The sequence below is a fragment of the Somniosus microcephalus genome, chromosome 4 (assembly GCF_052327205.1).
Source record: "Somniosus microcephalus isolate GS21.2 chromosome 4, FLI_Smic_1.0, whole genome shotgun sequence".
Lineage (NCBI taxonomy): Eukaryota > Metazoa > Chordata > Chondrichthyes > Squaliformes > Somniosidae > Somniosus > Somniosus microcephalus.
Window position 1 is genome coordinate 201,455,592 of NC_140990.1, and position 25,040 is coordinate 201,480,631.

A 25,040-nucleotide genomic window follows, 5' to 3' on the forward strand; every position below is an offset into this window, starting at 1 on the left:
TGACCTCTCCGGGACCCGTCTTGCTGCGAAAGCACGTGAGGGCCCATAAAACGGACCCCCTGGTCGAGAAGGTGAACCTCCTGCACGCCAACCCCCAGTACGCCTATGTGGCTTACCCAGACGGACGGGAGGACACTGTCTCCTTACGAGACCTCGCACCCTCACCCCCCCCTCCCAACCCCCCGAGTCCAGCCGAGGTAGACGGCATGCCGGAACCCCACGAGCCTTTGCCGACTACGCAGACACCAGCTTTAACACCGGATAATGTAACACCGCCGCTGCGACGATCGGAGAGGCTAACGAAGCCTCCGGACAGACTGACATACCAGAGCTGGTAATACACTTCACCCCGCCGGACTCTAATCTAAACAAGGGGTGAATGTGGTAAACCACTGTTATAGTTATCACTGTATATTGTTCTCACTGTTCTCACTGTCACATCACTACACGAGGTCGCCTCTTGTCGCACTGTTATACCTGGGCTGACCACCTCCGACTCCGCCCATTACCTGCCCAGGTATAAAGGTAGCTGACTGGCTAGTATTCCTCCCTGTTGGATCGGATCACCCACGAGGGTGGGCTCTGTTATTTAGCCAATAAAAACCTTCAGTTACGTTCTTAACTCGTCGCCTTTTATTGGACTAATTGATAGGCATATCAATAGTAATTTATTAATCCCAGGAATGACCTCAATTGTGAAACATTTTCAGGTGCTGGGGCTTTTATAACTGCTTCAATTTTTTCAGGTGACTTATGCAACCCTTCCTTATTAATTATGTGGCCACAATATGATATCTGATTTTGGAAAAATTCGCACTTGGGGCGATTTGCTCGTAAGCCCCGTTCTTTCAGCCTAGTGAGCACCTGCTCCAAATTGGCAAGGTGCTCGTTGTCGTTTTCTCCTGTTATAAGGATGTCGTCTAGGTAACACTGAGTCCCCGGAATCCCTTGCAGGACTTGCTCCATAGCTCTTTGCCAGATAGCTGGAGCTGATGCTACTCCAAAAACCAGTCGATTGTACTGGTACAGGCCTTTGTGTGTGTTTATTGTGAGATACTTTTTAGAGGTCTCCTCAACCTCCATCTGTAGATATGCCTGTGCCAAGTCAATTTTTGTGAAACGTTTCCCTCCGGATAGTGAGGCGAAAATATCTTCTATCCTCGGAAGAGGATACTGTACCGTGTGAAGGACCGGGTTTACAGTCACCTTAAAGTCCCCACAGATGCGAATTTTTCTCTGTTCCTCAGAGTTATTTTTCAATGCTTTTTTCATGACTGGAACGATGGGTGTTGCCCATTCGCTCCAATCTATTTTGGATAATACGCCTGCCTTTTCCAAATTCTCCAGCTCTGCCTCGACTGCCGGACGTATTGCGTATGGCACCGGTCTTGCCTTAAAAAATTTTGGAATTGCTGCATCTTCCACTTTTATTGAGGCGGTGATGCCTTTCAAGGTTCCTAGTTTCTCTTGAAACACTTCTTTGGCGTTGGCCAAGATGTCTTTTAATCGTTCAGGTATGATGTCATCCTTGTTTTTTTCCTTACTGGTCACCGTCAGTGCCTGAATGGAGTGCCAGTCTAAACGTATCTTCCTTATCCATTCACGTCCCAACAACGGTGGACCACCATCTTGTAGAATGTATAAATACAACTTTTGTATTTCTTTGCCGTTGTATACCACAGGCACCTTTATTTTTCCTTTGGGGTATACTTTCTGCCCCGTATATGTTTTTAAGATAATGGATGTGTCTTTTAGAGGTATATGCGAAAATAGCCTCTCAGCTACAGGATCAGCTCTATTACGGTTAGAGCTGATCCTGTATCTAGCTCCATTTTAACTGGGGACCCTGCTATTATGAGGGTAACCCAAATGGTCTGGTAATCTTCATTGGCAATTACATTATGTAATTTGAGAGAGCTTAGTCTCTTGTTTCCGGAGTCGCTATCACTTTTCTGGTCTTTGGAGCTACTGTCCGTCATCATTTGTACCTTTCTGTGCTTTTCCTTATTGATTCTTTTCCTGTTAGTGGATTTTTTATTTTCAGATCGGCATACACGTGGAATGTGTCCCATCTTTCCGCATCGCCTGCATGCTTTTTCTTTGAACCAGCAATCCCTCTGGTCATGGTTGGATCTGTGGCAGCGATAACATCTCTCGAAACCCCGTGTCATTCCATGGGTGCCGAAGTCCTGTGGCCTTTGCTGTATCTTTGCCGCTCCTATTGCACTGAAAGCCTTGTCCAGTGTTAAATCTTTTCCAGAAGATACCTTTTTTTGTGTTTCTACACTTAGGGGATCGCAGATGAATTTGTCTTGCAGAGAATCTGCCAGTCCTGCCTCGAATTGGCAGTGTAGGGTATCAACAATCTCCTCAAAATTCTTGTCCATCGGTTCAGCTGGAGTGATTAAGTTGCGTAACAGCTTGTATGTTTCTGCGCCCATTAGATCCAGAAGCACTGAAGCTTTTTTTTCATTTTCTATTCCATTTGCGGTGCAAAACACCTCCACTCTTTCTACATATGTGGTCCAATCCTCTATCTTGTTATCAAAAACATTAATATTGCCAAAGTTAGGCTCTGTTTCGTTATCAAAAGCATCAATATTGCCAGACTTAGGCATTTCAAAAAAGATATGGCGCTTCCCGCGCTTTTTTTTTTCTCTCTGTAGCAACGATATGGCGCTTCCTGCGCTTTCCCGCCGCTGCTACCGATAACAACGCTGTTTTACTGTGGTTTCCGTTTATTCACTGTTAGAGACTCGTTCCCGACGGAGGTCTAAACGCTGACCTGCTTGCCGCGCCGGCCGTCTCCCGAGTGCACCCTCCCAGTCCGTTATTGCTTGCCTCCGATTTCGCTGCCTGTCTCAGCTGTAGAGCCCGCTGCTGGAGCCCCAGCCTGACGCCCAGGAAGGATTAGCGCAGTACCTGCCACCAGCTTGGCCAGCTGGTGAAACCACAGTTTCTCTTACTTCCTTGAGTCTTCTGGACGCTGGAGGAATCGATGTCCTTGAGGTGCTGCTGAATTGCAGGTAAGTCCGTTTCCACTTCGTCGCCACTGTAGTGTCCGTGTGTAGATAAAGACACTGAAGACAGGAGTTGGTTCATAGGTATTTACTAAGCAAGTCTGGGGGGGGCGGGGGGGGGGGTTCTAAAGGATATACACAATACACAGGCTTATATAGCCCAAGTGGCAATTACCGGCATTACGCACACCTGGGGCTCTTAAAGGCACATACACCACAATTGCTCTTAAAGGCACATACACCACAACAATGGTTCGTCTTCTGCTGTTTGGCACAAAGCCTATCCAAAGACAGATGGTCCCAATATCATAAAGCTAATGTAATTAGCAGCTGACCTTGTTTTATTTTTACTATTCCCACTGTACTTTCCAAAATAAGTTTTATGTAACACAGTAAATAGAAGTTATTTTGATTTGCACAGTTTAACCTAAATGCATAGATATTAAAGTAATTATAGTGCACTTTAGCAGATAGGTAAATGTTTCTGGCCTCTGGATAGGAACCATAAAATTTGATTAGGATGTTTTTTATGTGCTGTAGCATAAACCTAGCTCAAAATTAATACAATTTTCTCATTCCCTCCACCCCACCCCCCTTACGCTGTGCAACAGGCCCCTGTGCTTGTTGGCACCAGCCGTAAAAATTTTGAAGGTAATTAATGCGCAGTAGATGGGCAATTAGCACAACTTTTCGCCAGCACATTGATTTCAATGGGTAGGTGAAACGTGCAGCGAAGCCGATGCGGAGTTGAAACTTGACAGATTGCAAGTTCAGGGTGTAATGATCAATAACATGTCATTCTATAGTGGACACTAGGTGGTGCCGTAGAGCTGTGTAGAGCTGTATATAAGACAACACTACCCAGCTGTATATATATTAAGACTACATTACCCATGAGGCACTAGGCTACCCACAAGGCAGCAGTCAAGATGGAAGCCTCTACAGATACTGTACCTAGTCCACATGGGCTCAATAAAAGTGTCTAGCAAAAGCTAGCTGTGTTCATAATAAGAATGTCTATTTATTAATGAACATAAGATGGTACCAGGATGGTGAAGATCTGCTGAAAATTGTGAAAAGCGACATGGAGAATTTGAAGCCACCAGAGCATTTGAAACTCACAGGAAATATCGACTACAATTGGTGGATTTTTAAACAGCAATTCGAACTCTACATTGCTGCCATCGGATTCGGTACGAAGCCAGACGCAAGAAAAATAGCGTTGCTGCTTACGGTTGCAGGCCCACAGGCGATAGAGGTATTTAATACATTTGTATTTAATCCAGTGGAGAACAGAGAAAAATTAGAAGATGTGCTAAAAAAATTTGATGCACATTGCTCTCCCAAAAAGAATGAGACCTATGAAAAATACATCTTCTGTTCTCGGACACAGCAGCAAAATGAGACTTTTGATAGCTTTATAACTGATCTGAAACTGAAAGCACAGACATGTAATTTCTCTGAGCTCAAAGCATCCATGATTCGTGACCAGATTGTGTTTGGTATTCATGATAAAAAAGTCAGGGAACGTCTGTTGAGAGAAACCGAACTAAATTAGGAAAATGCAGTGAAAATATGCCAAGCCAGCGAGCTAGCTCGAAAGCACGCGAAGACTTTCAGTGAAATCAATAATGATGCGATTCTAATGAGTGATAATGCTGCTGTCGGTGCTGTGTCCTATAAGGGGAAGAAACATGGGCAGAACAGAAATGAAAAGCAATCGGAGGATGACATTTTTAATTGTAAACGCTGTGGTTACAAACACCAGTTAAGACAATGCCCAGCGTTTGGAAAAATGTGCACAAAGTGTAATGGAAAGAATCACTTTGCCAAACAATGCTTTTCAAAAGTACAAACTAAGAAAGGGCAACGAGTTAATGTAATTGAGGACACTGATTTAAGTGAGACATTTTTTGTAGGAATGGTGTCATGTGACAATATCAAAAAGGATACAGAAAATGTGCAGCCCTCAGAAATGGACAATGCTGAACATAAAGTTAATGCAGTAAAAGAGGACAAATGGATGATCCCATTGCAGGTAAATGGAGCATTAGTTACCTTGAAACTAGACACTGGGACAAAAGCAAACTTAAATCAGTATGAGTGACTTTAACAATATGAAAGAAAAGCCCAAAATACAGAAAAAGTCAGTACTACTGAAGGACTATAATGGACAGAAAATAGATAGCTTAGGTGTATGCAGACTTAAAGTGACAGTCAAAGACAAAGTGCATCATCTCATGTTTTCTGTTGTGGCTGAAAGACTTGATTCACTACTGGGTGACAAAGCTTGTGAGGACTTAGAACTGGTCAAAAGAGTCTACCGTATAAACTGTGCCATAAGCAGACCAGATGACTCGGTGGATTCTGTAGTGAATAATTTCCAGGGTGTGTTCAAAGGATTTGGAGTTCTACCATTCACTTACAAGATCCAGCTAAAGCAGGATGCTCAGCCAGTGGTACATGCTCCACGAAGAGTTCCAGCACCCCTGCGTGACCGGCTCAAGAAAGAACTGGACAGAATGACCACACTAGGAGTCATCAGGAAAGTCAAAGAGCCAACAGACTGGGTTAACTCCATGGTATGTGTAAAGAAAAAGAACAATGATCTAAGAATATGCATGGATCCAAAGGACTTAAATGCAAACATAAAACGTGAACACTACCAGATTCCCAAGCGAGAAGAAATCACCAGTGAAATGTCAGGTGCCAGATACTTTACAAAGCTCGATAGCAAAATACTGCAGATGTTGGAAATCCGAAATAACAAAGCTCGATGCCTCACAAGGATTTTGGCAACTAAAACTGGATGAAGAGAGCACCAAATACTGTATCTTCAACACACCATTTGGCAGGTATTGTTTCCTCAGAATGCCTTTCGAGATAATATCTGCATCTGAAATCTTTCATAGAGCAATGGAACACATAATTGAAGGTCTGGAAGGAGTTCGGGTCTATGTTGATGACATCATCATCTGGGGCTCCACACTGAAAGAACACAATGAGAGACTGACTAAAGTGCTACAGAGCATATGCCGGAATGGACGGAAGCTCAAGTGTCAGTTTGGCATCCAGGAAGTCACTTTCCTAGGAGATAATCTATCTGGTAAAGGAATAGAGCCAGATATGGAAAAAGTAAACGCCATACTCAAAATGCCCCGACCCACTGACAAAAAAAGGAGTGCTACGCATCATGGGGATGATAAACTTCATTGGAAAGTTCATTCCCAACTTGTCAGCCAAGACAGCCTGTCTGCGAGACCTGCTACGTAAAACAAATGAGTTTGCATGGACAGAAAGACATGAACAAGAGTGGATAAACCTCAAAACAGTGCTGACAGCCACACCTGTACTCACCTTCTTTGACCCAACAAAAAGAATCAAAGTGTCAACGGATGCATCAAAAGATGGCCTAGGTGCGGTCTTGCTACAAGCAGAGGGTGAAGATTGGAAGCCTGTTGCCTATGCCTCCAGGTCTATGACTGATACTGAGTGACGATACGCCCAGATTGAAAAGGAATGTCTAGGCTTGGTAGTTGGACTAGAAAAGTTTCATGGCTTCATATATGGACTTCCCACCTTCACAGTTGAGACAGACCACAGCCCTCTGGTTGCCATCATAAAAAAAAACCTGAATGAGATGTCTCCAAGGATTCAACGACTCATGATGAAGCTGCAAAGATATGACTTTGAACTGATCTACACACCAGGCAAATACATAGTGTTAGCAGATGCACTATCCCGAGCACCCACAGTGAGTCATGTGAGCTCTACTGAAGAAGACGTGGATGCTCATGTGAGTATGGTCACTGCTGCACTGCCCGTGTCAGACACAAAATCAAAGCAAATAGCAGAAGAAACAGTAAAAGATACAGTATTACAAACAGTAATAGAGAACATTCATCATGGTTGGCCAAAAGGTTCCTGTCCAAAATATTTTCACATAAGGTCAGAATTGAGTGTCGCAAGTGGACTATTACTAAAACAGAACAGAATAGTCATTCCACAGGCTCTACGTCAAGACATGCTCAAAAGGATTCATGAGGGACACCTCGGAATTGAAAAATGCAAAAGGAGAGCAAGAGACACGGTTTATTGGCCTGGCATAAATAAGGACATTGAGAACATGATAGGCAAATGTGAGACATGTCAGAAACACCAAAACAAACAAGCAAAGGAACCAATGATAGTAGCTGACATACCAACAGCAGCATGGCAAAAGGTTGGTATGGACCTTTTTCATTTAAATGGTAAAGACTATCTAATAGTGATTGACTACTATTCTAACTATCCTGAGATGGCGCTGCTCTCAAGCACCACAGCAAGCAGTGTCATAATGCATGTGAAATCCATCTTCGCCAGACATGGAATTCCCAGGATTGCCGTTAGCGACAATGGTCCGTGCTTCAACTGTAAGGAGTGGCAACAGTTTGCAGCACATTATGACTTTCAGCACATCACATCCAGTCCTTTGTATGCTCAGTCAAATGGTAAGGCAGAGAAAGGTGTTCAAGTTCTCAAGCAGCTACTGAAGAAAGCGACAGAAAGCAAGTCTGATCCTTATCTCGCCCTGCTGAGCTACCGAGCCTCACCTTTAGACTGTGGTTCTTCACCTGCTGAACTACTAATGGGTCGCAAGTTGCGCACCACGCTACCCTGCTGTGCAAAAGAACAGCAAAGTGAGGAACTGAGACAGAGACTTCAACTGTTAAAGCTGAAACAGAAATCATACTATGACAAGTCATCCAAAACTCTAAAACCATTGACAAGGGATGATGTTGTCAGGATTGAGGACCCAGATGCATGGAACAGGAAAGCTACAGTTCTTGAGGAAGTAGGACCAAGGTCATACACTGTTAGAACTGAGGAAGGACAGATTCTCAGGAGGAACCGCCGTTCCCTCCTAAAAACACGAGACTATTCAAGACCAGATTGATGACAATGCCGCAACTGTATCTTGTCATTCACCGCCAGAACAATCTCATGAAGACATATCAGACTTACCCGTGTTGAGAAGATCCACACGTGAAGTAAAAGAGCCTGATAGACTTAATCTTTGAGTACAATGTAAAGCTTTGAAAATGTGTTGACTGTTTTGAAAATGTTTATGTTTATAGAGCACTAACAAAAGTGTTACTGATATTATCTTTATTGTTTTCTTGAAAGTTGATTGATATTGATTTTGTTAAACCTCAAAGGGGGATGTAATGATCAATAACATGTCATTCTATAGTGGACACTAGGTGGAGCCGTAGAGCTGTGTAGAGCTGTATATAAGACTACACTACCCAGCTGTATATATATTAAGACTACATTACCCATGAGGCACTAGGCTACCCACAAGGTAGCAGTCAAGATGGAAGCCTCTGCAGATACTGTACCTAGTCCACATGGGCTCAATAAAAGGGTCTAGCAAAAGCTAGCTGTGTTCATGATAAGAATGTCTATTTATTAATGAACATAAGACAGGGTTTAGCGGAAATCCCGAACTTGCAGTCAATTTCAAAGGCGGTAAGATGGCGTATTCTGAGAGTACGCCGTCATACCAACCACAAATTTAGGGCCATTGTGCAGTAACCCTCAGCTTGGCAACAGCAGCAAGGTCCATCCAGCAGAGTTTATTAACTTGAACAGAATGTTTCTGTCCACGTGTGTGACAAGTAACCATTCTGTGTACAGCACACCACAGATCTACTATACCTATGAACTAGAAATAACTCAAAACAATCTGAAAACTAGAATAAAAGGCAAAACACATCCAAAAGTAATAGGTTATTTTCAGAATATAGATCATGGCCTAGAAATTCACTAGCCTTAGCGCCGCTTTTGAGGCGCTAGAGGGACTAGCGCCAGAGTTATGGCCAGTTGAAAAATTCCCTGGGGCCCTAAAGCGGCGTTGCACCGGTAGCGCTGCGCCGGCACCAATGACGTCATCGGTGTGCGCAGTGTCCCGGTTGCCATGCCGACGGGCCCCAGCGCCGAAATTCAGTTGCGGCCGCCTCGCCCGTGGCAGCCGCAACTAAGACTCTGGCAACAGAGTCCAACATGCGTTTGCGCCGGCGCATTAAAGGCCCCACGGCGGCCGGCCGCTTTCCCGCCGGCCCGCAGCTCCCTCCCCGGACTTCTCCCCTCCCCCCGGAACAGATGCAAGCCCGGCACTTGTCCGAGGTGCCGGGCTCATTTTTAAACAGATTTGCGCGGGCCGCGGCCGGGTGCAGGCAGCTCCTCCTTAACGGAAGGAGGAGGCCTGCACTTCCCCAGCCTGCCGCACCGCATCGGGTGCCGCAGCGCCGGAATTGCGGCGCTAAACGGCAGTTAGCGCCCTTTTCCAGGCGCTAAGACCCTTCAGTAGCGCCGGCAGCCGTTTGGGCACGGCGCTACTGAATATTTGGCGCGCGCAGGGGGACTTAGCGCCGGCACTAACTTCCGGCGCTAAAGCCCTGGCTAAGCCAAAACCCAATTTCTAGGCCCATATGTATGGATCATACTTAACAGTTTAATATCTGTGGCTCTGAGAGATATCTTTCAAAAAAAAGTGACTTGTTTTATTTTTTTTAAATGAAAACTTCAAATGCTGCAAAAGTTGCCCCACCTTCCATACCACACATAGGATGTATTTATCAGCTAATTTACTTACTGTGATTCTCTCCTTGGGTTGCTTAGCAACAGAGAATTTCTGGTCTATAATATATGCACCTTCAACATTTCCAGGAACTAGGCAAAAGGAATATTAATATTAGAATATAGCACTACAGATAAATGTGTCATTAAGATCAGGATATAAATCAAGATGCATATGAAAGCAAAAGACATTTAAAATCATTGTTGTCATATAAGATGGGAAGCAAAGTAATGAAGTACAAATTATCCAAACTAACAAATAAAAAAGCTCTGTGGGGAGGAAACCTTAGTACTGTACATAATTAAAAAAAAATTAAAACACATCTTAAATAACAAATGGAAAACATATATTGCATGTAATGCAAGTTATACCTGAATACCTCTAAACACAAGAGAAATTAATGTGAATGGATATCATGATGCAGGCTGCAACACTTTCCCACCAGCACACAGCAATCTATACAAACTCCCACATTAAGAATTACGCCACCACTTCAAGGTTAAGACCACTGTACTTGCAAGCTTGTGCATGACAAGCATGTGTGATCATGACTGCTGTAGAAAACAAAAATGAAAAGCGCTGAATACAGATAAACTTGCGATAGCCCAGCGGCTGAAAAAAAAAGTAACGCAGGTAAAAAGCCAGTCTAGCAATGAAGTAAAGTCTATGTTTGCCAGCCACATTGCGGTGTTTACACAGTCACCTGTCTGCTTCCGTTTAGTACAAGGAACGTGAGCTGGTCTATGATATCTTACAGCTGGTTTTAAAATGATTTTCCTGGAAGGAGACCGGGTCTGAATTTCTGATTTTTTAGCAAGTTCAGACTTCTTATATGCTGTTAGAGAGGAAAGACAAGAGCAAATATATGAGGACAGGAACAATGTGGTAAGTCAGGTGGAATGTTCAACATCCACTTTTCATTAAAGAAAACAACAGAGAACAATTTAGGAAATTAGATATTACTACTTCTTGTTATTGTTTATTCTCTAAAATTTCTAGTCAAATCTCAGAAAACATAATGGTGTTACATAGGCACAGTACAAACACCTCACATCACAAAAATGCAACGAGAAAACAAAAATTGCTTCCATTGTATGAACCTTTTCTCTTCTTTTTGTCTTCTTTGGAGACTGTACTGATATCTTTTTTAATTATTTTTCTCTCAGGTGTGGAAACTCTGTTTTTTCCCGTTTTTAACACCTTCCCTTTCCTATGTTTATCCAAAGATGGGCTGCTGAATTCCTTCTCTGCTTTCTCCTGTTTAGTAACAACAGCTGGTTGTGTTACTATGATACTCTCTTCATCTGCAGAATTAGAGTGCAAGAAATCACTTTAATAGCAATAGGGATATCATAAGGAAAAAAAACATAAATTGAATTCATGTTACTTTTTAAAAACTCAGTAACATTAAAGAATACAGTGTACTGTAGGACAGTACTTACTTATTTATTTTATTATCTAAAAAAAGAGATTTTACTATCTAGTCATGGCTGATAGCTATTAAGGCTTTACAGGCACCTTGAGTATCCATCCAGAGGCTGTCTGTGTCCATTACTGATTCATCAATACTCTCGTCTTCTTTCAAGTCTGTAGGGATCTCGATCTTCTCCGGGATAAGTGCAATTTGGGCAGCTTTTACAGGTGGCTCATGTATTTGTTCTTCTGTTAACTGGGTTTGTTCACTAGGGGTAAAAACATCTTCAACATCACCACCATCAGACATGGCAAATCTCACATTGTGGCCTATGTCCTCTCCTCCTTCTAACTTGGTCTGAACAACTGTAATGATGTCATCTTCTACTGTAATGACAGATTCTACAATTCCTCTCCCTTCATCAGTTTCTTCTACAGGAACATTCTCAGATACTTCATAGTCAGCAGGGTCCATTTGTAAAACTATTTCTGGCACAGTAACTTCAATCAGTAAATTGGACTTAGCTTCCTCTTTCATGGTTTTCTCGGCTTCAGCTGGTTCTTGTACGGGAACAGCTTTCTCAGAGATTCTGTGATCAACAGACTCCGTTTTTGAAACTTCTGATACAATAACTTCACTGGGTGTAGACCTAGTTTCATCTTCTGTGATTTTCTTAGGTTGAGCGATTACGCACTCTGTAACATCGCTGGATAAACTAGGCATAGTTGCATCTTGTATGATTTTCTCAGTTTGAATAATTTCTTGCACAGGAGCAGGTTTCTCAATTACTTTGTGATCAAAACGCATGGTTTCTAAATCTTCTTTTGATGCAATAATCTTACTGGGTAAAACAGGCTTAGTATCACCCTCCCTAGTTTTATAAGGTTGAGCTGATTCTGGAACAGGGATGACTTTCTCAGATACTTGCTCAATTGGTTCAATTTTTAAACCTACTTCAGGTACAGTAACCTCACCAGGCAAATTAGGCCCAGTGGCATCTACCATAATTTTCTCAGGTGGAGTGGCTTCTTGTACAGGAGCAGTTTTCTCAGATATTTTGTGATCAACAGTTTCAGTTTTTACACGTGCTTCTGATAGGATAGCCTCGCTGGGTAAACTAGACTTAGTTTCCACAATCGCCTGAGGTTGAGGTGCCTCTTGAATAGAAGCAACTTTCTCAGACACTTTATGATCAACAGATTCTGACACAGTAATCTCACTGGGCAAACTGGGCCTAAATTCATCTTCCAGGAGTTTCTTAGGTTGAACTGTTTCTTGAATAGGAGCAGCTTTCTTGCAAAATATTTGCTCCATGGTCTCTATTTCTATATCTACATCTACATCTAGCACTGTATCCTGCCTGGGCAAAGTAGGCCTTGGTTTATCTTCCAAGACTTTCTTGGGTTGGGCTGGTTCTTGAACAGAAGCACTTTTCTCGGACAGTTTGTGATCCGCAGCCTCTATTTCTAAACCTACTTCTGGCATAGTAACTTCGCTGGGAAAACTAGGCTTTGGTTCAGCTTCCAAGCTTTTCTTGGGCTGGGCTGGTTCTTGAACAGAAGTACTTTTCTCGGACAGTTTGTGATCCGCAGCCTCTATTTCTAAACCTACTTCTGCCATAGTAACTTCGCTGGGAAAACTAGGCTTTGGTTCAGCTTCCAAGCTTTTCTTGGGCTGGGCTGGTTCTTGAACAGAAGTACTTTTCTCGGACAGTTTGTGATCCGCAGCCTCTATTTCTAAACCTACTTCTGCCATAGTAACTTCGCTGGGAAAACTAGGCTTTGGTTCAGCTTCTAAGCTTTTCTTGGGTTGGGCTGGTTCTTGAACAGAAGCATCTTTCTCAGACAGTTTGTGATCAACAGACTCTGTTTTCAAAGGCATTTCTGACACTGTAACCTCACTAGGCAAATCAGACAAATTGTTACTTTCACTGGCCTTTTCAGTTTCATAATCTGGAGACTTCTTTGGAGAAAAGTCTATTGTAATTTTCTGAGTGTCAATGGCCATGGCTTTATTTTGATGATTAAGTTCTTTCAGTTCAGGGTCATCAGATAAACGAACTGGTACAGACTCTGTCTTAGTAACCTGGTTTCGAACACTTATCGAAACTGATTCATCAGTCTTGATTTCTGACTGTGCTTCCAAAATAGTTGCTATTTTTAATTCACTGTCTTCTGACACGGTGGTAATTCTAAAATGTGAATCTTCTTTATGCTTATTAACATCTATTTGCCTCCTGATACTTTCCTCATCTATGGTCTGAGAAGCAGTGCGGATTTGGTGAAGGAAAATGCTGCCATCCTCTAGAGGACTTTTAACTTCCTCAGGAGTTGGTAATGGAGCAGAGTATTCAAAAACACAGTAGCCCATTTCCTCTGCTTGACTAACATTTTTAATAATTAGTTTGATGCTTTCAGTTAGAGCCTTGGAGCCAGAAGCAATATTTTCGGTGGCAGATTCTTCAGGCATGGATGCTCTTCTAACCACTTCTGTTTCTGTGCCCTCAGAGCTCAGTCTAGCTCTAGTAACACCTAAATCCAACATTTCAGGCAAGTCAGGAACCACGACAGTGTCATTTTTGTAATCATCTTTCAAAGTATGGGGGTAAGCATATTGTGGTTCTAAATGCAGGCTTTCATCTGCTGATTTCTCTCCATAGCCAGATACAGTTTTATCTTTTTCCACTTCAACAGGAAAACAAACATTCTTCTCCTCAGCAGGTGTAGTGACTGGAAAAAAGTCTGCCGGCTCATCCAAGCTCATTCCTCTGGTACAGGCAAGAATGTCAGAGGCCAAGGGAGACAAAGACTCTGGGGGACCTTGGCACTCTGTTTCCACCTCCAGTGCTATTGAATCTAAAGATGTTGTTGGTAAATTCAGCACTAGCTTTTGTAGCTCTTTATCGATATTCACATCAGCGCTAGAATCAGGTTGTTGAGATATAGCTGTAGGGAGGTCCTTTTTCTCCAGATGGCTTTGTTGAGCAGGAAAATGAATTTCATTTCCCGTAGTGGACTTAGCCTGTGCCTCAACAGGCAGAGATGCCTGTGCAAGTGTGCTGTAATTAATTCTTTCTGCTGAAGTATTATTTTCGACTATGTGCGCATCTACTTTTGATTTTTCATGAGGGGCCTCAGAGAACTGTGACACTACGTGAGGAAGTCTTGAATTGTTTTCATTTGTAATGGTCATTTCATAATAACCGTCTTCAGGTTGTTCGCTACTTTTTGCACCATCGTCTTTTGAAACAAACGTTTCAAAATACTTTGACATTTCTGGCTGATCCATCTCTGTCCTATCTTTCAAATTCACATTAAATGTGTCAGTATTTTTGTTTTGCAATATTGGACTAATTGAACTTTCTGCATTTTTATCAGAAATAACATTTGAATCAGTCAATGGGCACACACTTTGTGCTTCAGATTGTTTCTCTTTAGGAAATACCTGTTGAGTGCTTTTTTCTTCAGTTTTTGTAGGTGTAACATGAATCTTTTCTATATTTTGGTCCATCACACATGGCTCGCGTATCATCTCAAGCGTAGAATTATTACTTAAAATGTCAACTGCATCGCTTGTGGTGGGTTGCATGCTATGTTGTACATTTAGACTAGCTTCTTCCTTAGCTTCTGTCTGAGCAGTGGTACTATCAGTTAACTTCCAAACTTCTGCTACCTTAAGGTCGGCTTGGTCCATTTCCTTAAATGGAAGGTTGGTTGTTAGTTGTTCAGACACATGTTTAGAGGATTCAGTTTGTAATAGGTCTGTTGTACTGGAAATTGTCTCTTCCACTGCTGGTTTCCCCTTCGAATGCTCTAAATGATGTTCTGCACATTCTGTGGAGCTGTATTCAACAGGTTCTGATCTATCTTCTGGCATTGAAAAGACATCTTCTATATGTTCAACCAGTTTTATTGTATCTGGTATATCTTTCCCCTTACTAGTTGAGTCTTCTGAAGTTATAGCTTTGTCTTTACCTGCACTGTAAGCGATTACAGGAATTTTGTCTAAATGCAATTCCTCAAGCACTCCTGGCTTTTCCTGAGGAATGTGCTGTTCTGTCTCTTTAGTAACAGAAACAGTGGTTGCAACTGAATCTATTTTTATTTCTTGCTGATGTAACACATATTTGTCTTCAATAGCTGAGGTTCCAGCAACCGACTGCTCTTTTCGCAAAGCTCTTTCACTATCCTTTAATGAATCCTTTGCAGGAGCTATTGTGAAAGTTGGGGAAACATCCTTTTCTTTACAATAACCTGTCTCTGAAATCTCTGTACTGGATTGTTTTGATGAATCTTGAATGATAGAACTTTCAAGAGATTTTTTACTTTCATCTAAAATGGATTTGCTGGGCAGTGTTTCTGTTAGAGTGTATTGGGGTTTCATGATTTCATCTGTTTTCTTGACAGAACTTGGTTGCACATGGACATCTATATTCTCTGCTGCCACCATAGAGATGCATTTGTCTTCATGAACACTGGATAGTAATGAACTTTCATGGTGGCTAGTTATGGTTTCAACACTAGAAGCAGCTAAGTCTTCTGGACATGGTTCACTCTCGAGTGATGCAGGAACAGGTTTGGTCTGCAAAGCATCTGTTGAAAACGAATGTTGTTTCTTGGAAGCTTCCTCTGGTGTTCCTTTGACAGCGTCATTGTCTTTACCCAATGTGGAAGGTGGTGGCAGGTCAGATTTTTGTTGTTCAGTATGTTCAATAGTCTTATCTTTCAACTCTGGCACTGACACTTCATGCAACGATGGTCTTCCCCCACTAGCAACAGAGGACTCTCCACCTGTTGACAGCTTGTCCATCTTCGTGGCTGTAAGCAGATCTAAAGTAGTTTGGTTGCATGCATATAGTTAACTGTTATCGATAGGCAAAACCACTCCAAATAATATCTTTCCTCCCCCTGCCAGAAAGGCATGTGTGTTGAATAAAAATGAAATGCTGCGCAAATTTGCCTAATTCTATAGCATAATATTTAGGGTTGGTGAAAACAGTTTTATTATAATATTGGACCTAAACTATATTAATATACAAAACTGCTAGTGACTCTCAGACTTACTCAGTAGTTATAAAGAAATCTAATCTGATACCACTTTTTATGTAAGTGCATTAATAATACACTAATTCTGGAGAAGTTGTACAAACCAAACTCTAAACTTTCTAAAACATGAATTTCTGTGTCTATTTTACCCCGTAAGATGTTGACAACACTTCATTGGATATACTAGCTGATCTCCTGTGATTTAACTCAAGGACAAAAAAAGATGTTTTCTCTCTCTCTTCATCCTTCTCTATCCCTCTCTCTGCTTTCACAGAAGATAAGCTAGTTTTTGCAATGGAGATATGTTTGTCTTTTCCTCATTCTTTCTCTCTCTCTTTCATTATATATGTATGTGGCTGTCACACATTTTCCATTGCTGTCATCTTTGTATCTTTGACTGATTTCTTTTCTCAGTCTTTGTGAATATCTCCTTGCCTCTGTTTCCCCTCTCTTCCATGCAACTCCCACTCTCTGTATACTTGTCACATAATTTCACTCTGGATGTCTTGCACTGTTTCTCATCTCCTTTGGAGACGTGGATGCAGACTCAGGGCTCTGACTCTTTAATAGCCAAAGAAATTATTTGACCTCTCCCTGGATACAAAGGAGGATGTGGAGGTGGGTTGGGGAGGCAGGGTGAAAGAGGGAGGGGTTGGGAGAGAGTGGGTGTGCAGGGCCTGGTGCTGGGATGCACCTTTATCCCAGGCTGGATAGTCTTTCTATCACTGTCTTGCTGGACACAATCTTCTTTATATAGATACAAATATTGTCCTTGAGATAATTTTAACAAAATCCTAATCATGTTTCAAACTGTGCGTTTAAATAGAAAAATAATTTCTCACTATAACCATCTTGATCCTTACCTACCATCTGCCCATCTTTGAAAAAGGAAAGTGATTTTTAATGATAAGCACTTGCCATAGCTCGAATAAAACAATAAATGCAAGATGCCAGCACTAAAACATGAAGCAAAACAATCTCTTTTTAAAAATAATCCCTGACATAAGCTGAAAATACAGAAGTGCAACTTAAAAAAAATCTTCTGATCACAGTAAGTCTGCTAACTAGAAAGCAGGTGAATCAGCTTTAAAAGAATTGATACTTCTCGGCAATGTAACTGGCAAACATTTAGGCAATGAAAAGCCTCATGTGCTTTTAAAAAAAATCAGCTCAGCTGCAAAGCGTGTGACATCATGGAAACAAAATAACTCAAGTGTCAGCAGCAGTGGTGGGAAATCATTGTTGCTCCAATAGCCAGCATCAGATCAGCCAAAAGCAATTTATGCACAATAATTAAATTATCCTTCAAGCAAAATGTCTACCAGCAATATACAAAGACTTGGAAGTAAGAAGATTCTCAAAAGGCATTTGTCATTATGTGGAAGTCAACAGGAAGACACACCTTCTACAGAAGGTGGCATTTCTTCCAGGGACCCAACCTCCCTAAGAGTCATGCCCTTTCCATTGGGAATCTCAGCTGGCACACTGTCTTCATTTGATGATGTGACCTCCACACATTTGGTATCCCGGGCCTGGGCTACAGCTTCTGCTTGCACTAAGTGCTCAGCAGACCAACGCTCTTGGACATGCTCTTGCTTAAGAGCTACTGCTGGCTCCTCTTCATCAGACGCTGGACTCTCAACAACTTCTACTCAAAGGAAGAAGTGGACATGTCAGGACAAAAGACAACACAGATGCTATAACACAACAGTTTTAATGGGACACTTTCAGCTCTGCTTTGTATAAGTAATGGTTTAATTTAAATATATATAATGAACTCTGGGCAAACACTTGGGAATGGGCATCGATGTTCTGCAGCCGCGTGGTGCGAAGCATTATCGCATTAACATGGTCCTCTACTGGCAGCCTATACTTGAGTGCTAATGCACTTTATGTATATAAACACAGAATAAATTCAAATATCTGCTGTAATATCTACAACCCATCTATAATCTATTACAATGTCCAGTATGAGTTGTTCCTATGCACTGCTCTATGAAGCTTCCTTATGATCCAATATGGAGTGGGGATATGGATTTGTTTGCATACTAACACTATTATAGCTGTCATGGCTTTTTAGTTAATCTTGTAGCTCAATAATATTAGCAAGCACTTTATTACTTAAATAAAAACAGAAAGTGCTGGAAATGCACAGCACATCAATCAGCATTTGAAATAAAAAGACAGGTTAACAATTGAAATAACCCTTAGTCAGAACAGGTGCTCCGATTAAGCGTTGCACAATATTTTTCTCTTTTAAATGCTGATTAACCTACAGTACATTTATTTTTATTTCCACATTCACAGTTTACTTTTTATCTCAACTTCATTATTTGACTTAATTTTGGTCAAAACTAATGTGTACGAAGCAAAGTGTTTCATAGGGTGATGGGCTCCCAGAACCTTGTTTCTAGAAGGGTAGCAATTTAAATGAAATGTTGTCCCGGAATTTGCGGTCAGTGGCGAAGCAAATGTGTTCACCACTGGCCCTGAAGTAAGCTTCGCACAAAATCTCCCGATCTGTGTGTAGAGAAGTTCGTGTTTACCGACATGTAATTCAACTCAACGTAGAATAGTGGGGATCCCCTAGTGCAAGCTGCTGTGACGTCAACAAGCTGTCTAAGCAGCCAATCAAAATGCAGAATTCTCACAGACAGCAAACAAGGAAGTGAGTAAGCTCTTAAAATTCGAACTGTTTAAAAAATGTTAGCAATAGCAAAACAAAGACTGGGACTCCACATGGGGAAAAGGCAAACCTGAAATAAAAATAAACAAATGTGAAAAAAAATTTAACGTTATTTTTTAAAGTTTCTTAAATTTAAATTTTTATTAAAATGGATAAATTTGACACTGCACAAAATTAAAATTAGCTTTTCAGGACCACAACCTTTGTTTAGTAGTCAATACACTGTTAAAACCCCAGTTACACGGAATCCCTTTGGGGTCTAACTTTTAGTAGGGAATTTAACAATGTAATTACTGCAGAAGAGCTGACGTTTTTGTCAGTTTCCATGATTTGAGAGATTACACTGATTGTCGGCTCTGTGAGGGGCGAGGGGGAACATTAATGCGCTAAATCCTGAAGTTGCGGTCAGTTTCAAAGACGAAATGACGGCAAACGCTGCCAGTTTGCTGTCCTCGGGACCACAAATTCTGGGACTTTTATATCAGGGGCATCTAATCTGGAGTGTAGTGCATCAAGGAAGCTGAGGTGACTTCAAGCATCAAAAAGTGAATTTTTTTTGGTGTCATCTCACCCACTTTGTCCATTACTGTTTTGAAGCACATTCCAACCCAAGTAATTCTTTTTAATTATACTGCCAGGGCTTGTAAGGGAAGGTATAGTTTAATTCAGTTTTTGCAAAGAATTTTGCCACCCATGGGTGTTGCAGTGGACAATGAATGATCTTATGATTTGAATAGAACTGATATTGTATAAAATTATTTGAAATGAAGTGATATTGGATTTAGTTCACTGTGGGCCATATTTTGTGACCCCTACGGGTGCGTACAAGGTGTGTACGTGCCCGTAGGAACTGCACAAGTTCCGGGTTTAGGCATGTGAATCCTCTTGACAGATCCTCCGCATTCCCGGGAGATGGGCCTCTGTGGGTGGAGAGTTGCGCTATTTGCCCAACTTCCACCCGCTGAATGCCTGTGAAATTCTTATGCCTGGTAAAAGCAGGCGTAAAGCCTGCTTTTACCAGCATAAGAGTTTAAAAAAATAGAAAATAAAATTTTATCACTCATTTATACATTAAAAACCCTGTTCAATAAGGTAAGTTTATTTTTAGCCCCGTTAAAACATGTAAATTGTTTTTTCAAAAAATTAAATTTTTGTTTAAAATATTTAATTAAATGGCATTTTAATTAATTTTAAATATGTAATTTAAAATATATATATTTCATGTGTTCGTTTATTTTTTAAGCGATCCCCATTCATGCTTATGGGAGTTCCGTATGTACGCATATGCCCCTGGGATACATGGGCCTCTGCCCGCGTGGACCCGGAGAGGCCCAGGATCCCAAGCCTCCGTACCTCCCGGGCCACCAGGTAAATGCGTAGATTATCTTTACAGGTCGGAGGCAAATATTGGGCCTGTATTTTTCAGGGAAATACCACCTGTAGCTTACACTGGCAAAAAAAAGAGGGGAGATGAGGAGAATTTTTTACGCAGCAAGATGTTATGATCTGGAATGCACCTTCAAAAAGGAATTGGATATATATTTGAAAGGGAAAAATGTGGAGAAAGGGCAGGGGAGTAGGACTAATTGGATAGCTTTCAAAGAGCCGGCACAGGCACGATGGGCCGAATTGCCTCCTTCTCTGCTGTAATATTCTATGATTCTATGCATGTATTTTAATTATAGTGAGAATTAAATTTGACACCTTTGCTGGTTTAGGTGGTGGGGGAGGAATAGTATATAATTTCTGACCAATTATAATCCATCTAGGGATATCTTTGTTTTTAATTTGTTTTGTTGCCAATGAATCTATTGTCAATTTATATGGGGTTGTGAAATCTACTAAAATGCCAAAATTCCCCACTATACAGTAAAGGTTTATGTTTGCAATACTTAGTTATCTTTTAATGGTTCATTATACATTACTAAATAATGGGTAAGCCCCTCCAGTTTCAGTTTTATGGATATATAATTTTGGTGATTTTCAGTGATTTATGTAAATTTCTGTATTAACACATTTTATACAATTTTAGGTCAGATTTTACATGTCACAATATCACATTCAGCTTGCTAGCATCAATGATGCAAAAACATATACACAACATGATACATACACAAGGGAGGGCACTCACAAAATAATTTTCCAGGTTTGCAAGCAATTGGTCAACATCCACAAATGCAATGCGTGATGTTTCTCTCAAATGAGATGTGTACATGTCCCCAGTATGTTGGACTTTACGTGCAAAATCTCTTCCCTGCACTGGACATGCTGACAAGTGCACACAGTATAGAGCAGAACATATGGTCATGGGTTTGCTATCACAATACTGCAAAATTCATCACGTTACAGTGCCTGAAACAAACTTTATTCGCAATTGAGAAGGGGGTGTTGCTGTCAATGATTCATTTTTGTATGTTTTAACTGCATGCTGCAGTCTAATTTTGTACAGATTTAGACCAGAATCAAGCTAAAAATCAATAAATCTGAATCGGGGGAGAGTGCGGGGTCCTCAATGTGCATTTTGAAAGGAAGAAATGCAAGAACTGTATCTTCAGGTTTACTGTTTACTAATGCTGATACTGTATGTCATGAATCTTATCATGACTCATGAAGTAACATTGGGCGGCCAGCTGGTGGCGCCGTCCAAGGAGTATAAAATACTCGGGCGTGGGCCCAGCTTGCTCAGGATGTTTCTGTAACCAGGTACTAGTGATGTAACTAGAAATCTCATGGTTTTGAAACAGTTGATTAAAGCTTTGTTTTATACTCAAACCAAGCGCTCAGTAGTCTTTTTACATCACTGTAGTTTTACCTACTTAATGTACATCAAATTTAAAGCATCTTCCATCACCTTTTTAGAAATATTTATGGCTTATTTAGTAATTATAATAGCTGTGGGGTTTTTTAAAGTAGTAATAGATTTGCAACTAAACCGCACAATATTACATAGTTTTAATAGTCTTGCTTTTCACCATCAAAAGACCGTATACAAATGAAAACACATACATTTGACTTATAGTTTCTGATTTCATAGTGAATTACTACGTGAGCTGACACTTTCTTTGGTGACATGGTGCTCAGACAGCTCAACACTGCAAATAAATTAGTATCACAGGTTGAGAGCTGAAAGTGTTTCAGTGATTTACATCATTACTGGAGTGAATATAAATTAGCATGCCAGAACTGAAAGCTGCGTGGAGCACTCACACATTTAGTGCGGTATTAGGTGAAAGACATTGTGAATAAAAGAAGTAATAACAGTGAAGTGCACTGAATTCGTGATTCATGCACTGTTTTAACCAATGTAGGAAGTCCCAAGCTTAGTTCCAGTCACGTGTGATTTTGTTTGTATAATGGTTTTAAATATATTAGCTTTTCTCAGATATAATAAAAGTATGATGTTAAATTCAGCATCATTCATACTTCTTAATTAAGCATTCATAATTATTTATAAATGTTTTGCTTTTTATTTTTTTGAATCATTTGGGGTTTTTTATTCATCAAAATGAGAGATGTCATTGCAAGACAATGGAACATGTTTCCACTTTATTTCACCCAGTTTTAGCATCAAGACAGGCTAGATGCAGAGTTAAACTCCCTTCTACACTACCTGCGTATCTGCCTTAATCTTCAACTGCATTTCCCACACCAATGCTAAATTAGAGGCAGCTTTATGTTATCGGTCACCTCTTACTAAGAACTGAGGGGAGACTGTCAAAACTTATTTCACACAGTCGGGAAAGACGACTTTTATTTTAGCAATTTTGATGCAGTAATATAATAGTACACTTAAGACCAGAAACTTCCAGTTTCCCAAACTTGGGGGGAAAAATTTGGTTGCGCCCCCTTTGGGGCGCTACTTTTAGCACCACAGCATTACAGGTGACCCTCCGCTGATTAAAGGGGCAGGGCCTAGCGCAGCGGGGCCCTGCCAGACCACCGAGGAGCCGGGAAAACAGCCTGGCACACAAGGAGAAGCAGGAGGGAGCAGGTGCTGACAGGCGGCCCAAAAAAAATGGCCGCCTGGCATCTGCCCCTTAATTTGTACGGCCATGGCCTCAAAAAAACCTGTCAGATATATCGTCCGGCGGTAGGTCAGGGGGCACGGCCGAAGTTTGTGGCCGGGGCGTGAGCGGGGCACTGCGCACCACCGGAGGCGCAGCGCCATAAGGCGCTACCACCGCCACTAACCTCCAACTAAATTTCGCAGGAGGAGTTAGTGGCACCGTGCCCAGGTGCTAGGGGCTTTGTGCCCCATTAGCACCCCCCCCCCCGGGACGCTAATGGGAGGCGCAAACCAACCCAATTTTCCCCCCCTTGATATTTTAGTAAATTTTCCCCAATGGGCAATTATGTGGAGCAGTCTACATGGATTATTTATGGTACTGTAGATTAATTGGATACTCCTTACTTATATGTTATAAAATCATAGAAATTTACTGCACAGAATGAGGCCATTTGGCCCATCATGTCTGTGCCGGCCGAAAAAGAGCCACTCACCCTAATCTCAGCTCTTGGTCTGTAGCCTTGTAGGTTACAGTGCATATCCAAGTACTTTTTAAATGTGATGAGGGTTTCTGCCTCTACCACCCTTTCAGGCAGTGAGTTCCAGACCCCCATCACCCTCTGGGTAAAAAAAGTTCTCCTCAACTCCCCTCTAATCCTTCTACCAATTACTGTAAATCTATTACCCCTGGTTATTGACCTCTCTGCTAAGGGAAATAGGTCCTTCCTATCCACTCTAACTAGGCCCCTCATAATTTTATACACCTCAATCAAGTCTCCCCTCAGCCTCCTCTGATCCAAAGGAAACAACCCCAGCCTATCCAATCATTGCCTCGTGCCGTCATTTATAACTTTATTTAAAAAAATAATAAACTAGTATGTAAACTTTGCAAAACCTGTATATCTCCGTTATATGGAGAAATATCTATATATATAAAGCGGTTCTTCTGTCTGTCTGTCATGCCGTCTGTCTGTATTGAATTAACTCGAAAGTTATAGAGCGTACCTACATGTGTGTTACATCGAAAGAAAGCTGACGATTCCAGAACCGTCCTAAGCGTATTTACGTTTCGGCCGGACAAAAATTGCGCCCACGGTATCCAAAAAACGTTGAACATTCCGCTCATTATCATCGAGTGACGTCGAGGTCGACCAATCGTACGGCGGCTTCCTGGCGCGTGCGGCCGGGCCCGCCTACGGTCGAGTGACGGGACGATTGACCAATCCTACGCTTCGGTGACCTGACGGTCCACCAATTGGTGCGCGTGTGGGCGGGCCTTATCGTTCTGAACCGAGGTGAGTCGCCGCCATCTTGCTTCCAAACTTTTCCTTTCTTTTTCCCGCTTTCTGCGTCTTTAAAAAAAACGTTGCTTTTAAAACACATATTGTTTTTAAAAAAAGTTAATTACTTTCTAAATCTTTTATCTAATCTCATTAATTTTCCTACCTTTCCCCGTTTTTCCAGGTAGGCCTCGAAGCCTCGGCCTCTCCTCCGCACCCACGCCCGAGCTAGGCACCTCCCGGCCCCAGTCAACAAGCGGCCCCCGATCGCCGCCATCTTTGTGAAGGCTGGAGGGGCGGGCCTCAGCCGAGCGCCACTGCCTTAGCAAAGGGTGCGCGCGCAGCAGGAGCAGCTGAGACGCGGCGTCTCTCTCTGTTCCCCGCTCGGCTCGGGCGGGGCTCTCGGGAGTGCGGGTCTCGGGCGGCGCTTGGAGAGCGGGAAGGGTTACCCTGGCAACTGGGCCCGCCGGCCGTCTCTCACAGCCGCAATCGGCGCTCTTCAAGCCAGCTCGGGAGGGCGGGGCCATGTCAGTGCGTGGGGCGGCACGGAGCTCCGTGGAGCCATCGCCGGCGCTGGGCTCGGGTGCTTTGTGGCCTGCGGCCGAACAGCAGCTGCGGACCTCGAGCTGACCGGGGCGCTGGACTCGGCTGGGCCATGTCTTTGCGGGTGTTTGCCTCGGCCAACGGCATCAGGGTGACGGCCGAGGCCGCCAAAAGCGTCCAAGGGAACGCGTTCATCCAGGTGTCGAGGCCCAGGCCCCAGGGCGGAAAGAGGGATTGGAGCGGGCGATGAGGGCTCGGGCAGGGGAGAGGGGGGGAGAGAGAGGGGGGGAGGAAGGGGGTAGGGAGGTGGTGAGGGGGAGGTGGTGAGGGAGGAGGAGGAGAGGGAGGAGGGGAGAAGAGGGGGGAGAGGGGTGGGGGGGGAGAGAGGAGGGGGGGAGAGAGGAGGGGGGGAAGAGAGGAGGGG

General features: G+C 42.4%; 1 protein-coding gene across 3 annotated transcripts in view; it reads right to left on the reverse strand.

The window, feature by feature from the left end:
* Positions 1 to 25,040, reverse strand: part of map2 (microtubule-associated protein 2) — a 444,966-nt gene that overhangs the window by 48,067 nt on the left and 371,859 nt on the right. The window contains exons 11-15 of one of the 3 annotated variants that reach the window (XM_085985712.1): positions 17,504 to 17,749; positions 11,161 to 15,885; positions 10,743 to 10,946; positions 10,346 to 10,477; positions 9,658 to 9,734 (exon numbers count right to left, since the gene is read on the reverse strand). In XM_085985712.1, coding sequence (XP_085841838.1) covers positions 9,658 to 9,734; positions 10,346 to 10,477; positions 10,743 to 10,946; positions 11,161 to 15,885; positions 17,504 to 17,749 — 5,384 coding nt within the window. Of the gene's footprint in view, positions 1 to 9,657; positions 9,735 to 10,345; positions 10,478 to 10,742; positions 10,947 to 11,160; positions 17,481 to 17,503; positions 17,750 to 25,040 lie in introns of those variants that run through there. The other 2 variants (XM_085985709.1, XM_085985711.1) reach the window with 2 other exon arrangements.